The sequence below is a fragment of the Platichthys flesus genome, chromosome 8 (genome assembly GCF_949316205.1).
Source record: "Platichthys flesus chromosome 8, fPlaFle2.1, whole genome shotgun sequence".
NCBI lineage: Eukaryota > Metazoa > Chordata > Actinopteri > Pleuronectiformes > Pleuronectidae > Platichthys > Platichthys flesus.
In genome coordinates, this window is record NC_084952.1 from 19627579 (window position 1) to 19644078 (window position 16500).

At 41.1% G+C, this 16500-nt stretch overlaps 1 protein-coding gene across 2 annotated transcripts in view; it reads right to left on the bottom strand.

Annotated features, from left to right (window-relative positions):
- Positions 1-1535: 1535 nt before the first annotated feature.
- Positions 1536-16500, bottom strand: part of pigg (phosphatidylinositol glycan anchor biosynthesis class G (EMM blood group)) — a 65316-nt gene continuing 50351 nt past the window's right edge. Inside the window, exons 12-13 of one of the 2 annotated variants that reach the window (XM_062393762.1) lie at positions 11639-11802; positions 1536-6282 (exon numbers count right to left, since the gene is read on the bottom strand). In XM_062393762.1, the coding sequence (XP_062249746.1) occupies positions 6060-6282; positions 11639-11802 (387 nt within the window). In that variant the 3' untranslated portion in view covers positions 1536-6059. Of the gene's footprint in view, positions 6286-11638; positions 11803-16500 lie in introns of both variants that reach the window. The other variant, XM_062393761.1, reaches the window with a different exon arrangement.

Genomic DNA, 16500 nt, shown 5'->3' on the forward strand with positions numbered 1-16500 from the left:
GCACACAAACACAACTACGTGATTACAGAGACTTCGCACTGCAAAGGAAGGAAGTTAAATGTCACACTCTTGGTTTTTATTCACATAGAAATATACTCTGTCCCTTTTATCCATTTTCAATAGTGATCCGGAATTATTCTAATCATTTAGTCTCACTTAAACCTGCTTGAAGGGATTTTTCTGGCCACTTGAGGACATGACAAACAAGCAGAATTGTTATTTTAAACGGATGTGACAAACCTGTCAGCCAACAGTTTACACTGCCAGCAGATACACAGCAACATTATCATTCATCTGGAGTCGTGATTCTGGACTCCTGGCGGATGTTAGTCCAATATTTGCTCTCCTCTAAGCTCAGTTCTGATTTCTACCAACTCTGGAGGGAATATCTGGCTCTTTGGTTTGCTAAATGTTTACCAGCTAGTTGTTGTCTGTTGTTCAGAGCCAAACCCGTGGTACACAATGTTTTTTAAACACAAAACAGCTGCCGGCTGCAGCTGGACATGAGGCTGATGAGCAGAGCTACTGAACTGACACAAACTGTTGTGGGCCATGAAACCAAAACAAAGACTATGCTCTGTGGAGCTGCAGAGTCAGGTGATTATTCTCTGGAGGTACATAACTGCGTGTGACTCATCAAACAAAACACAGAGTCATGGAATCCACTTATAAATGCAGAATATTGATATAGCAACTTCAAAGTTTTTGGCTTTAAACAAACATTGAAATTCAGCTTTTTGTTTGCAATGTTTCTGATTTCAAGGCAATAATAGATCTTCAGCACATCATCACTGCAGGATTTTAAGAGAGACTCCCACTCAGAAGTGAGCACAGCAAGAAACGTGTCGTTCCTCTAATGATGGCATTGAAGTCCAGCTCCTGAAGCCATAAAATAATTATTTGGTGGGTGGATAGCAGATAGAGGGCTGATTACTAAATTATCATCCTCCTACCACAACACTGTACGTGGGGATATGCAAGGTGCACTTGCACAGATGGTTTCTTGTCCAGATTTATTAAAGTAAGTAACAAAGTTTGGAAGGAGAAACTCCAGTGAAAGTGTATCACATGTGGTCCATCCTCCAGAGCAGGTTGAGCCTGCAGACACATGGTCTCAACAGCCTGCAAGAGCAGCAAGAGTGAGCACATACTGAAATAAGTTTGGAGTCTTATAAAAATGGAGGCTCAGACACTGACAGGAAAACCAAGCTGCAGATGAGAAGCTATGGATCCATGTTATCAGTCTGCACTGCAGCTGGTTGGATATTTGTTCATGTGTTGGCCCCTCTGTACACAGGAAGACGTTTCTGGTCGTGTGTTAAGGGGCAACTTTCACATGGCTTCGCTTACTCCCAGTCAACACTATTTGTATAGACAACACCTTGTGTGTCTGAGGGCGGGACAAGGTGTTTATTTTAGTTACGAGGTGCAGGTGCAGGTGCAGGTGTGACATCTGGTGGTAGTGAATATCATATATGACCTTTAAGGGTCTTGTAGTTTCTAACAGCCAAATAAAAGTTACACAATCAAAATGATACAATAGAGTAAATCATTTATTTCATCATTAGAAACCAATATTGCAAAAGTGACTAAAAAATCATTTTGGTATTTGTCATCTTTCACATATTTTCAGTTGCAACGCTTCGTAACAAAGACTAAGGAACCGAAAGAAAACCCAGCACAGTGAAATACAGAACATCTGGAGAAAAAAAAAAAAGGTTCAGCACATACGGCAAAAAGAATCACAGAAAGAGAATCAATACAAACACATTGTACAGTTCATATAAACTACAAACAAAACAAATGGATGTGATCAGGTAAATCCAAACATTGTGGCCATCAACAGAAACAGAAATTAGAACAGTTTTATCCTTGCTGCATAAAAAATGAAATCAAGTTAAACGCCTACAGGTTGTTATAAAGGTTTGATGTGACAAGAAGCAGGGTTGGGTAAGGTTTGATTGAAGTGACACAGAATCTAAAGCAACCAACCGATTGTCTCATATGATGTAAGGATGTTAAAACATTGGGAGAGTAATTAGACATCAGTCCTCTCATCCTGTGATGTACAACTGTATTAGTAACACATGCTAGGAAACTTTCAAGCATGTGGACACTACAATTATTCCGACCCATTTCATGGGCTGTTGGCTATTTGGATACAGAGGAATGATTCCACACAAAAAGAGCAGTCCCATCAGATTTGAGAGAAGCGGTTCTGAGGCTTGGTCTTGCACCGGTGACGATGAGTTTCACAGAGGATGCAGAGGAGGTTTCGGAAAAAGAACCAACCCAAATTTAAAAACAGCTTTAGGGTCAATAAAACTGTCCACTGGCTCAATCTATAGCCATTTCATGAGGTTCCATATTTACACAATATCTTTTGAGTCATTCAAGAAGTGAAGCTTTTACATTTCTGGTTTGCTTATGACGGAAATTTATGAAAAAAGAAGTCACCAGATAACCACTCTGATAATATTTCATATTATTACTGTTATAAACTATATAATGATATTGTTCTGCCCTTGACTATTTCCTGACAGGGCAAATCTACTTACTGAACTCTGGTTTCCTGGAAAATGTCAAACTATTCTTTGCTACTGAGACACTGTGATGTTGTAGGACAGGTAAAGTGATATGAAGCATACTGATCACTGAGGAAACAATCCTCATGAGTGATGTAGATTATTATCTGCTTCATCAACTATTCCCATCAGCCTTTGTTTGAAGCCTGTGTGCTGTGACAGTGTGCTACCGGTTCAGAAAAGGAGTAACATGATGTTGAGCCTGAAAACCTGAAAGCTAAACGTGTCCTGCCTCTGATGCAAACCAGTAACCACGCTGTGATTCATACGCAGTGAATGTCTGTCGGTCTATTCAAATGTAAATCCTCTTGTTTGTGTAACTTTTCAATGTTGTTTAGGACATTTAAATTCCATTCTCTCTGGGTGTAGTCAGCGTTGCGGCTCCCTGTTCCTGTCAAGGTGACACACAGCAACAACTTTGATGGCAGTAAAATAAAGAGTCGGACTCGTCTCGAGGCAAAACGCTATTCAATAACACAACAAACACCAGCACTGCTGTGTTTTCCCCCTTTCCTCAGTTTTGCCATCTGCGTCTCCGAGGCCCATGGCGACTTGAGGGAACATCCGTGATCTTAGCCTTGGGCGAGTTGCCGTTTTAAGGCAGACAGCTCATCAAGGTGAGTGACAAGGTTTTGTGGGACGGAACTTACGATTCACTTCACTGCCTGGAGGTGAAAAGTTCCTCACTGTGGCTTTAACACTATATCTTTAAACCTGTTTTCTGGACAAATCTCAGAGCCAAGGACGGCCAGGTAACGATGAGAAAGGAGCTTTGAAGTCGTCACAGCTGTTCAGTGACATCAGAGACACCGGCAACCTGACAACATGACGGCTACAGAGGAAGTCTTAGCTCTGTGGTCCTGCATGTGGGAGATGGCCACACCATGACACAAAACCAACATGATGATGACACAGAAACCGAGGGTCAATGACGGTCAATGACGTTTGATCAGACCAAAATTTCGTGTCCCAGCAGTCTGTAATAATACAGTGAGCTCCATAAGTACTTGGACAGCAGCACACTGTTTGCTGTCCTAGCTCAAATCTCTTATTACTTTGGACGATCGCCAACTTTCCAACTTGGTAGTATTCTCAGAGATATTGAAGGAATGGATTGAGTAGAAGTTGGAGAAGTGCATAACTCTGCAGTGCAGTGCCAGACTCTGGAAGTTATATGACTTGCACAATGAAAGTAATAATGTATGTACAGGAAGATTCAGCCGGATAAGGGGAGCAAATTAAAAAAAGGAAATTGTGTGCCTTTAGCAAAACCTTGAGGTCATCCAGCTAGAATCATTTTAGCTGTTCTTTTGTTTTGAAACTCTATCTCCTCCACAACAATGTGGGAACTCAGTAAATAGGAAAACAGATGGAAAGTGCACTTCACTTTTCCACATCTTCTTGAAGCTGTGGTGCAGTGTTTGTGAACTACCTCAGTAGATTGAGTGGAAAATGTAATTAGGAGAAAAATATACATTGAATATATTTATGGCAAAGAACTGACACCACCATGTTAACTGGGTATTCATGCCAATTTCATTAAGTGTGTCCTACATGCTGCGTTACACGGATTCTGTGCCTGACCTCCCCACAGCTAAATCCTCATTGAGCTACACTGAAATAAAACCGGCTGCGTGTCAGGAAAAGTGTGGCAGGTCTTCCTAATGGGCCTCGACTTTATTATTACTATCATGTGTAGAAATGTTTGTCAAGAAAATAATATTGCTACTGACTGAGATTTGAATTAGAACTGTACAACATGTGCTGCAGTTCATAATAGTACAAATATGATATTTCCTATTCACCTGGTACCTTTTGAGGTTTAAGAATCTGGAAATGTCCAGAGAACTGATGACTATATTGGAGAAAGATAATTTAGTTACTGGAAATTGTGTTTTGTATAAAATTAGGTTAGCATGAGATACATTTTAATAAACAGATTCTAGATGTGAACACGCATAATCTGTGGACGAGGATTTTGGGGTTGGAATCCTTCTAGTTTGATCGATTATGCTTGAGCGGACTTTTGTTGCTCGCAGGTGAACAGTCCATGATGAGAGCAAAGGAGACGGAGCACATTGACCGTAATGCATCAGCTATCTGATTTTTAATTTATCTGCATTCATAAGCAGATAGTTGTTGATAGAGATAAGCCAAAATTTCTACTTGACCGAAAACACCTTTAAAAAGTCTTGCAGTGTTTTGTGTGATAACAGAAACTGGTTGGACGGGAAACAGTGTCGGAAACAGAGAACTGAAGACTTAGCCCAGAATTGAGATAACCCAAATTGGTAATTTGATGCCTTTTCTTTATCGTCCAGCCATTTTCTCAGACTATGAACAAGAAGTCTGAGTTGTAACTACGCAGCTAATGTGAAAATATCTCAGACAACAGCTTTTACATCATCCTTTAACTGTGTGGGCAGGTACAGTCTGTGTTTGACCGACATCTCCCTCACTCTACTGACAACATAGTCCTCTATGATCAGTCAATAGGCCAAAAGTCCACAGCACACATGCTCACGTTTATGAAAATCAAAGGCGTGAACATTAACAACGGCTGTAATGTCATAGACGTGACAGTAAAACTATGACCCTGAAACTGAAGCAGCTAAATGGAATTCAGCCATCATTAATTTAGTTATTGGACGGCTGTGGCTCAGGGGGTAGAGCAGGTCGTCCACTAAACGGAGGGTCGGTGGATTGAACTCCGGCTCTTCTAGTCCACATTTCATTTTGTCCTTGGGCAAGATACCAAACCCCAGAAATTGCTCCTGACGGCTGGGCTGACAGTGTGTATGAATAAGTGTAAGATATGATGCAGGTAGGAGCTCTGTTTAAGTGTGTGCATGAATGGTTGAATGTGAACTGTAAAAGGGCTTAGAGAGGGTCCACAAGATAGTGTTGTATAAACAGTCCATTTAGCATGTTATCAACACTTCTGCTCTCCCTGTCTGATGATCTATACAACAATTGTTCAGCAGAGTTCAGATCATGTTCACACTCTGCTCAACATAAACACGCAATCTTCTGCACTGATGTTGAACCCATGGAGTCAAAACATTAAACTCTGCATCACTACTACTCAATGTACACCAGTCCCTGAGGTAACACCCTTTAGGTATAAAAAAAGTTATGCTACTTCAAAAAAGCTTATTTACACCATTCCCCTTTTATTCATCCACAAACATTTTCTCCTTGGAAAGAATTAAATATTAAATAAACTGCTCCAAAGTGCACTGTAAGAGCCTTCTCAAAGTATTTTTGCAAAGCAGATGTACAGAGTCCGGATGATTGGACTGTTTCAGAGGCATCTGCTCACATACTGTGAACAGACGAGTACACTACAGAGTGAGGATAAGCATGCTCCAGTGTGCATCAGTCTTTATTAGCCGTTCTTACACACATAATCAAGAGACTGTATCTGACCCTTCGACTCCAGAGGTTCCCTCAGTGGAAGATCAGCCGTTCTGCCTATGACGTACTGGCGCTCTGGCTCTGCTCCATCGTGTTGAAGAAGAGACAGATCCCTGCAGTCAGCAGCAGGTGCATGGACTCGTACAGTAATTTGGGCGAAAAGACGCTCCATATGAAGAGATGGTAGCGCAGAACGGTCACCAGCACGATGTAGGCTGCAGCAGGCACAGACCTCAGCAGCGCCAAGCAGTAGCAGCCGTGACCGACTGAAACCGGGCTCCTGCTGAGAAGAAGAAGAGGCATCAGTGAGGAGGAAGGACCAGCAGGAGGCAAAGCAGGCACAACTCTGTGCTGTGAATAATAGGAACACTTCCTGTAGAGCAACACAGAAAAGTTTCTATGTGAGCAAAGGTCAACATGTGTCAATTGATTGTTTCTAAATGATCCGTGAGGATGTGGAGTCACTAAAGGTGCCAATTGTTTTTTGATGATGCCACATTTTTCACATTTGGAATATTTTACCTGTACCCGGGAGAAGAGTCTGATCCAATTACCTTCACACAATATTATGGATTGCTGGCACATTCTGAAGGAGTAAATAACTTTAAACCTGCATGATATGAGGATGGATGCAGCGACGAAAACAGGAGATTTCAAATCAAACACACCAACAATTTTGTTAATTTCAAACAGGCAGAGTCCCAGCTGAGGGGGAGGAACTTCAGGACAAGAGAAGACACACTGATAAGGTAGGAGACGTGGGAGAGAGTCCAGATTGGAGGTGGAAATTCAACCAAAGGGCCAGTAATGAAAATGCGACTGTATTATTAAAATCTTCATCTGTGACAAGAGTAAGAAAATAAAACGTTTGTTTGAACTCTGTAGTTTGTAATCCAGTGCAAAATAACTAGTAATCACATTACATGAGTCCATTATGTAATATACCAAAGGTTACTCTCCTTCAAAAAGCTTTTCTACACCATTCCACTTTTATTCAGCTGCAAATATTTTCTCCTTGGAAAGTATTGAGTATTAAATAAACAGCTGTAGTAAAGTACATTCTCTAAGTATGCAAAGCAGGAATACACAGTCCAATTGATGTCCTGTTACTGATGCATCTCTTCACAAAACCTCTGTCAAACTTTATTTACAGATAACTGGTGCAACTCTATCCAGATGATCAGACTTTGTTTTAAGATCTCCCCAGTACAATGCAGATACACAAACCTTTTCTTCAAATATATGCTTTATGCATTTGGTCTTATTGATAAGACAGTAAGTGTGAAAGGAGGTGGGGCTGATGGGTCGGAACCAAACCTGTGGCCCGCTGCAGGAAGGCTTAAGCCTCCGTAACAGGGCTGCTAGCCCATGTTAGGCTGGCTCCCCTCATAAGGAGGCCTGAGCCGCTGCGGCTGCAGGTTCAGTGACCTGCTCCACTTACATAAACATAACTTTAACTTGAAGCAAAAACGATGGTGGACAAACAGCTCTAATAACGCTGTTGTCACACATGAATAAAGTAAGAACAACAGGTCAAAGATGAACCACAACTTCCCAACAGACAAGTTTTATATTAACTATAACTTTTATGTCTAAAGTAATATCATGTTTAAATAGCGATTTGTCTGGTTTTGATTGTAAATCTGTGAGTACAAAAATCTGCAAAAATAAATAAAAAAACCTGAATCCCACAAACCCTGTGAATTTCCATAAAAGTGAAGCTCTCCAGCTAATGGCTCCGTCCACAGTGCTGCTGTTTTAAACACAGCTTAAGTTTATTTCTGTGTCTGACCTCAAAGAGCTGCTGAAACATTCATGTGCAGCCTCTCAGGTGGGTTAAACAGTCTGTAAAATCCTGCCAGAGACTTCATCCGTCTCTCGGTGGAGGAGAAGTACCTCATCTTTGACTTTGTGTCTAATTTTTTGGTTACAAATTATAAATGAATGAGGCGATAAAGAGGCTTAGCACTACTTTAGCTTGATGTCATTTACAGCGAGGCGGTGGTTGGAAAAGTTAAATTCGTAAAAACAAAAACGACCAGGATGTAGAAAGTAGAAAGAAGAAGTTAGAAGGTAAAAGGATGAGAAAGAAGTTGTGGTCTGGTTGTTCTAAACGTTAGACAGTGCAAAATGAAGGATGAACGATGCATCTACTGACTGTCCTCCTGCAATATATCATATGTCAGTAAGCCAACACCTCACTGTAGAAAGCAGGACTAAAGATCAACAGCCCGTCACAATCTCCCCTTGTGCTTTTTCACCTCTCAACAAAGAGCCAATTCAGTGTCTTGGAAATCAAGAAAAATGTGGAAATAGTTTGACCTTTATATGATTTCTGCTGCTTGTATTTGAGCCAGTGTATGTGACTTAAATGAAAATAGTTAAGCAGAGATGAGTCTCCTCTGATTAGCAAGGAATTGGACAAATAACACAATGAAAACATTGACTTCAAACCCTAGTACGGCTTTAAGTGGACTAAGACGGTGTCAAGGGAAACCTATTGATCAAAGCCCATTTCCAGCATTTGCCTTGTGGCCGAGCTGCTGACGGTGCAGAGTGAATCTTAAATGAGCGATTGTCTCTCTGTGTCTCTGGATGAGACTTTTTTTAGCCTCATATGTCCATATTACAAGTGGGGCTTCCGTGAGACGCACCTCACTGTGATTGATGCTGGCAATGCAAGATGGTCCTGTAGTGCAGAATATAACGTTCACATGCTGGATTTAATGTGTAATGTATGAAGGGTATCGTAGGTTAAATGATATCAAACTCTGGGGCAGAATGAACAACATGCTGGTGATTGGGTTACGGAGGGTAAAACCACAGTGGGTGTAGCGAGGCAGAGCAGGGACCAGCATCCCCTCCCATTAGCAGCTGCTTGTGGGCGGATCAATCGTGCTGTCACTCTAAATGCGATTTACCACCTGCTTACATTGTTGTTTTTGGACCAAAGGTTCACATTGTGCTGCGTCTGAGTTCAGTTTTTTAGTAGAGGGGCATGGATTTATATGTATGAAATACACAACAGATCGGTGGTGTTATTTAGTGCCTGGTTACTGTGAAGTCATTCTCCCTTGCCACTGTGGCTTTACTATGAGTTTGTGAAATATTTACTCTTAGAGGTGGGGTAAGTGATTTTAATCGAATGCACTTTTTGTTCAATTCTGCTAATATCTCCTCATGGTCCGCTATTTGTGTGTTCTATGTGTGGGCTGGAAAGAATCTGGTTTAAAAACAAAAAGCTCTGTGTCTGTATTTGGGAAACAAAAGCTGCTTTCAGTCATAAACTGAACTTCGGGTAATCTCCTGACTTTCTCCAGAGGGGCCATATGTGGGAACACAAATGTCAGAGTAAGAGCCGGGTTTCTTCTTTCAGCCCCCAAGTAAAAACTCTGGATAATTTCCGAATGGCTATATGAGAAGACAGTGGTGACACACACATAGAAGACACAGACGAATATGTGAGAGCTCTTGGTGATAAGGGCTGACGCCAGTGTCGATGTGCTTTGACCCAAAAACCTGTGATCTTAGCAGCGGAATTAATACTTTACTTCCTGCCTCTGCCTGGTGTACCACCCCTCACTTGAACGTCAATTTGCATTCTCAAGAGCTCATGTCTGAAAACGGCTAAAGAAAACTGGACAATACAACAGCACAACACTGTTCCAGCCAATCAGCAACAGAGATATACATGCTTGGGCACAGGGCCGCAGGGGTCATGAACAGCATATGCTACCTGTATGCTAATCCTCTTTCTTAAAGCGATTCATAAATCAAAAGTGTAGAAATGTCATCTGTTACATCCTGAACGAGAGAATGTCGTCATTCCTCTTCTTCTAGTATTGAAGGATAGGACACTTGCATGGGGACTAATTCCAACTTGATGGGATCAGTGGTTCACCTTGGCAGTGACCGAGAATGAATGAATGTGGTGGAGATTCAGAAGGAGCAGTGAAGGGAGAGGTGTAGTTGTTTTGGTCTTGAGTTCAAATATCAACGGTGATAGTCACGAAATCGCTGACCCCACCTTAAATGAGTCTTACTGAAGATGATGGAGGCCATTATAATCAACATGGAGAATAAAGTTTATTACTTCCATGCCAAAGTGGAATTTTTAAGGGGTAATGTCAGAGAAAACTTTATGGACATCAATACAGGTCTCTGTGTCTTTGTCCCCAACATCATTGAGAAGTTCTCTCTGACTTTCAAAGTCCCCATCACGTTTCTCTGCGAGTCATCAGAGGGGAGCCACTTGGACAAAAATGTTGGATGTATTAATGGATCAACTTTGTCATCCCCAGGCTCTGCCTCTGGCAATGCAAACGTTTTAAGATGAGTCGAGCTTTTTTAATCAGAGACTGTCTGGGCTGCTGAAAAGTCAAACACATTATATTCAAATATGGGATCGGAAATTATTAAGAATCTAAATCATGCATTGAAACATTTCTCTGGGGCCTGGGTGCTAAGGAACTGTAGGGACTTTAAATCACAAGGTTGCAGATAGATGTTATATTTATATCCCTGAAATACTGTCACTGGCATTTTAACAACGGCGGCAGGTAAAATACAAATAGCACACTTTATCTACATTAAAGAGGGCTTCTGGTTCAGGTTCTGTCTGCAGGGCAGTTGGTGGCAAGACACCGAGCTCATCACTCGGCAATGTGCAGGGGCCTCATGCTGAGGGGGAGCTGCATTTATTGGCTGCCTTCACACAAACACACAGCAGCCCAGCGCCTGGCTTCTCTCCAGTTGAGGTGTTATGCAGGTTAAGCTGTTTACATGCATCTTTGATACCATGCAAGCCAAATCACCCTGGTGCCATGAGTGAACCAATTAACAGAATATATATAGCAGCACCTGCACTGTCCCCGCAGAGAGAATTCAGAATGAAAAAGTATATATATTTTTTAAAAGATGTAAGAAACACTCCGGAGTCCCTTAGCAGTGATGATGCTGTGGATGAGATGCCACGGATGGTTTAGAGTACAATAAAAGGAAGTATTTCTAACCATAATGTTCCGAATGGGTTTTTATTCATCCAATTTTCATCCATCCATCCATCCGCTTGTTGTATTATTACTTCTGTTTCATTTCTGTCGTTTATCAGGATAATTATCTCAGCAAAATCTACTCAAATCATTTTAATGAACCCTGGTAAAAGGAGTAGGACCCATTTCCTTTTGGGGCAGAATTTTTAAACATTTTGAAAATTCTGAAGAGATAAGATCTAGAAATGGATTTGTGAAAAGATGGAAAAGGGAAACTTGCAGCAATGAGAGCCTTACGACTATATTACATCAGGACTTTCACAGTCTTTAATAGCAACAGCCTATCCTATACCAGAGTGTTTAACATGTGACAGCTGCTTTAAATTTCCACTTACTATTACAATAATGTTTTCCTAAAATGTAACAGTGAGTGGTATGGTTGCCTTGAAAAGAAGGAAAGTTAAACTTCTACAGTTTAAGGTGAGAGAAGCCTTTTCATGACTTTATGTATTAGTTACTAACTCACTTGCTCCAATACTTTTAGCTATTTAAACAACAACAACAAAAGACACTAGTTTCTCATTGTATTCTTTCTGGAAAGTGCAGACGTGCCAGCAGGGTACACACTGCCTCAGGGTGACTTACCGGCCTCTCGCTGAGCTGAGGTAGCAGACCAGGTGACATGCCCAGAGCACGGGCCCCGCATAAGTGTTGAGGGCCGTTAAGAAGATGGCAGGTGCCTCCACGTAACTTTCCAGTCCGATGAATCCGACTGAAATGTCGACGGTGCCAATGTTGTTGGAATTGCCCTGCAGAAGCAAAATACATTTTTATTTAGCATCGCCAGGGGCGCGTGGATAACTCACCCAGTGTTCCGACAAAAGAGTACACAAAGATCTGTGGGTGAAGCTTTGTAAGCATTTCAGAGCTCTGACGCCTGCTCCTTTGCCTCATCATCATTACTTTGAGCTTCTGGCAACTTCCCAGCAGCCCGGTTGTTTGTGTTTTCCAGACCAGAGCAGTGCCCACAGCTTTCTATCTGCAGCTGAACTCAGAGAGTCACTCAGGTCATGTTTGTGTGCATATGTTTATTCACCATATGTTGGTTTTCTTAATACCAAGCATATTTATGACTCATTTAACTAACAGAAAAGTTAAATATGCCTGAAGTACACTCAAGATATTATACTGCACCAACCCTTTTTCTTTTTCTTCTTTTCTCTATCTTAAAGTGGAAAGTGTTTTCAGTGCAGTACAATCACGATTTTGAGCCACAATATAAAGTGTATATGGTGCTTTAAGTGTAGGATATATTCACAAAAGGAAAACAAACATGATTTAAATGTAATAGCATTATCCTAAAATTTGCTAACATGAAATATTTCATGAAAAGTTTACACAGTTGTCTTATCCCAAACTTAACCCGGGGGTTATAGTATTTATTGCACCACAGCAACTTTTCATACTGTGTGAAGCAATAAGTGTCTTTATGTATTCACGGTGTTGTTTGGTTGTAGATTTTTTTTTTGTTGTAATTTATTTGAAACAAGGCCTGTCTAAGGATGCATGACACAAGGTATCTTACTTGTACTTATGTTTCTTTTGTTTTTTTAAGAGTACAGATCCATTGTCTAAGCAATATTCCCTTATCTATGATTTATGATAAAACCATTGTATTTATTCGAGTCTAGTCCCAAAGTTCAGAGAATGCTCAGTCAAAGTCATTTGTGTTCAAACTCGAGCTGCTCAGGAGCCTAATCTGATATCTGGGTGGCACATTCTGATCTTTTCCGATTAAGCTCAAGTTGTCTCATTAGCATTTCACTTTGTAAGTGTTTTACTTGACAAATTCCATTTCTGTCTGCATAACAAGTGATAATTACCTTTAAAATTCCTTCTGATTGCTAGGCTCTTGCATTAAAGTTCCGCCCTATGCATGAACACACACTAGGAAAAAAAAAGCGTCTCTGGGAATCAGCAGAGATCACGGATGCCTTTCTTGTTACATTTGAATGCGACGACGATCCACTAGCAGCAATAGAACGTGTGATCGTTTAAATCCCTTCTGTGCACACGCCGTCTGTGATCGCACAGGACGAGAGCATTAACAGCTGGCGCCATCTAAAACAAACACCCAGTGAATATCCGTGAGCAGGTTGATGGCTACATATGCATGTTTTCTACTTGCTGAAGTCATCGTCGACAAATACATCACTCGTGATAAAGCAAGAGAGCACAGGATGTTTTATGTATGAATTTCCAGACAGAATTGATCGTCATAACAATGGTAAGAGAGTGAGGATGGTCGATGAGAGCTCTTTGCTGAAGTGCACACCACGCGGAGAAGAAGCATGGATATGAGATGACTCCAGACACACCTCTGTTTGGGGAAAGTCTGAGTACCGACGTCTGTTCCTTGTGCGAGGATGATAACTTCAAACCTTTTATATACAGTGTTTCCTATTGATCAACTTCGAGATCATGACAAATCTCTAACTTGGTGCTCTAAGTGCATTAAATTGCTCCTTGCAGTACTATTTGCAGCGTCCAAGCTCCAACTATTGTCCATACAGTTTTACTGTCCACTCTGACAGACAGACCTCATAGTTTCATATGCCGTTTTGCATGTACCTGGAAGTGACAGACATTGCAGTCCTCTCTGACACACGAGAACTTGTCCATCACTTCTCTTTCTCTGTCACTCTGTAGCATGTGACAGCGACATTCATGCATGAACACGTGCACTTGGCTACCTCAATTCATTGAATTCATGCTTTGCGATTGGCTATATGTGCAAAACAGAAATAACTGTAGAACTGATGAGAACAGATGATCAATTGAGAGATCCCTTTTCATTTCTCAGCTCTAGAACAGTCCATGATTCATAGTTTCTACAGGAGGTTGCTTGGTTGAATTCATACACATCAGGTGACGCATAAGCTCTTTTTTCAAAAACTGTATCATTTCTGAAGAATAAACACATTCTTGCTGCTTCACAGACCATCTGGTTTTGGAATGGAGATTAATCCTCAGAAATTCCACTGCAGCAAAGTCGGACATGTCCATCACTCCGACATGACTGCCACAAACAAGCGGCTAAATCCTCTCCTGTCCGATAGTCAGTCCCTCATTGCAGATAACTTTGAATCCAACAGCTTCCTGCAGATATTTATGAGACTCTACACTATTCAGATTAAGACATGTCATCACTACCACCAAGTCTGATATCCGTCAAATCAACAATACTGTCCACATCCTATCATTCTGTTCATTCAATAATGCACAGACCCTCATCTCATGCTATTGTCTCAAGTCATCTGGATTACTGCAACTCATTATTCACAGGGGTCCCCCAGTAATCAATCTACCACCACCAACCCAGCAGCTATGGTGTTCTTACAAGGAGTCAAAAGTGTGAGCACATGACGCCCCTTCTCGCCTCATTTCACTGGTTACCCATGGTTTTTAGAATTGATTTTGGAAGTTTGTCCTTTGTTCCTAAATCACTGAATGGCCTTGTGCCGTCCAACAAAGCAGAACTCATCCTCCCTTTCATTTGGGCTGCACTCAGACCTGTTATTAACATCTGGCTCGATGACAAGTTGTCAGCACTAAGATCAGGTCTGAACCGATCAACGCAAAAGCTTTCTGGACCTGCTACAGTTTCAAAATGAACCAAATGTATTTTCACTCTTCTCGTTTACAATAGCAACACTGACCAACACATAATGATTGACATTCTCCTTGAATTGGTCAAGTCCCCCTCTACAGCAGCTACACTCAGCCCCTCCTGATTTCTCTCTCTCTCTCTCCCTCCCTCCCTCCCTCCCTCTCTCTCAACCTCTCAACCTCTCTCTAACACCAACATACGCACACAGACAAACACAAACAGTGACATCGGACATATCTGTAAACTCAACATAAATTAGTCAGGATTATTTGCATTCAGGATGGATGTTAATGTGTGTGAACACTCATACTTAGCAGTGTCTGCTTGTGATCAGATCTCTCAGGATGGATGTTAATACCAGTTCTGACCACAGCCGTAGATCTGCCAAGTGGCTGTGACTCTTGTAATCCAGGACAAGCCTTGTTACAGAGGGTGGTAGAGCTTTTACTGTAAGGGCTCCACAACGCTGGAATAACCTGCCTATGTCAATCAGACAAGTTACCTCAGTGTCCTCTTTTAAAACGCTTTTCAAAGTGGATTTTTATAAAAGCACTGAGATTGAGATTGAGATGTTTCATTCATTGTCTCCTGTAATAATGTGTTACAGTAAGAGTTTTCAGTTTTCATGACTGTGAAGCACTTTGTACACCGCTCTTTTGAAAAGTATAATAAACACTATTATAATTATTATTGTCATAATTGTTTTGCTAACATCTTGAATCATGATTGATTTGCAGCCCAGAGGTCTGGGATCTGCTGTAACTGCTAAATGTGATGTGAAACAGCAGTTTTTGTTTCAGAGCAGTAAATCTATAATCACATACAGGCTGTCGCAGCTTTACAGATCCATTATGGTTAAAGCTTCGTTGAGAACTTTATTACTCAAAGGTCTTTGATTACATGCCTGGGCAGTTAGACTGAAAATTGTCTGGTGGCAGTCTATTCCCGAGCCCATCACAGTATTAATGACCCAAAGGTGATGAGGGTAGTTCAAACGTTAGGGATGTGGAAGTTCAATGTTGACAACGGGACACAGCTGCTAACCAAACATCTGCATTGGGTAGAGGTTAAATCAAATGGCCTATGAGGAGCAGTCATAGCCAATAACCCCATAACACTTCTCCAGGAAACAACTAGTCCAGCTACTGAGTAATTTAATTTAAACAAAAACACTTCCTCTGCCCAAAACAGGTCCTATTACACTTTCCTTTATCGGTGGTGATAGTTTTAGTAAATGCTGCCGCACTCCGTGTGCCAGCTTTAAATGAGACGTCTCTTACAATCACACAACAGAAACTTACTCAGGGTGTGTTGCTCTCTAAACTTGCTTTTGACGATGTGAGTGTCACCAAGTTTGGTTCAATGAGCCACAGCTTCCCACCCCTGCAATTTTTTCTGGTGTCTGAATCATGCAGTTGTGTAAACTGTTTACATATTTTTTGTAGTAGCAAGACGTTTGTTATGGATTTGCTGGGGCAGTTCTTCTGCTTTAACTCAGCTAAATGTGTAGAGAGAAAGTTAAGTGATTAATAAATATCTTATCTTACTGTCAAAGTGCAAAACCACCGATAACTAAAGCACCCAGAATTCTGTTTTAAAGGAACCAACATATGCCTTTACAAAAACAGCTGTTGTTCAACCAAAAGCCTTTCTCAAGTTAACCACAAAAAAATGGCAGATTAGCTGAATATTCAGCTGCTTAAGCTTTACAACATTGTTTTAACAGAGCTAGATGGTGAACTACTCTAACAGGAGACTTAAACATTACTATGTTGAATCTCATAGACTGTGTCATTAACTCATAGACTGTAAGACCAATGACATGACGCCACCTGGT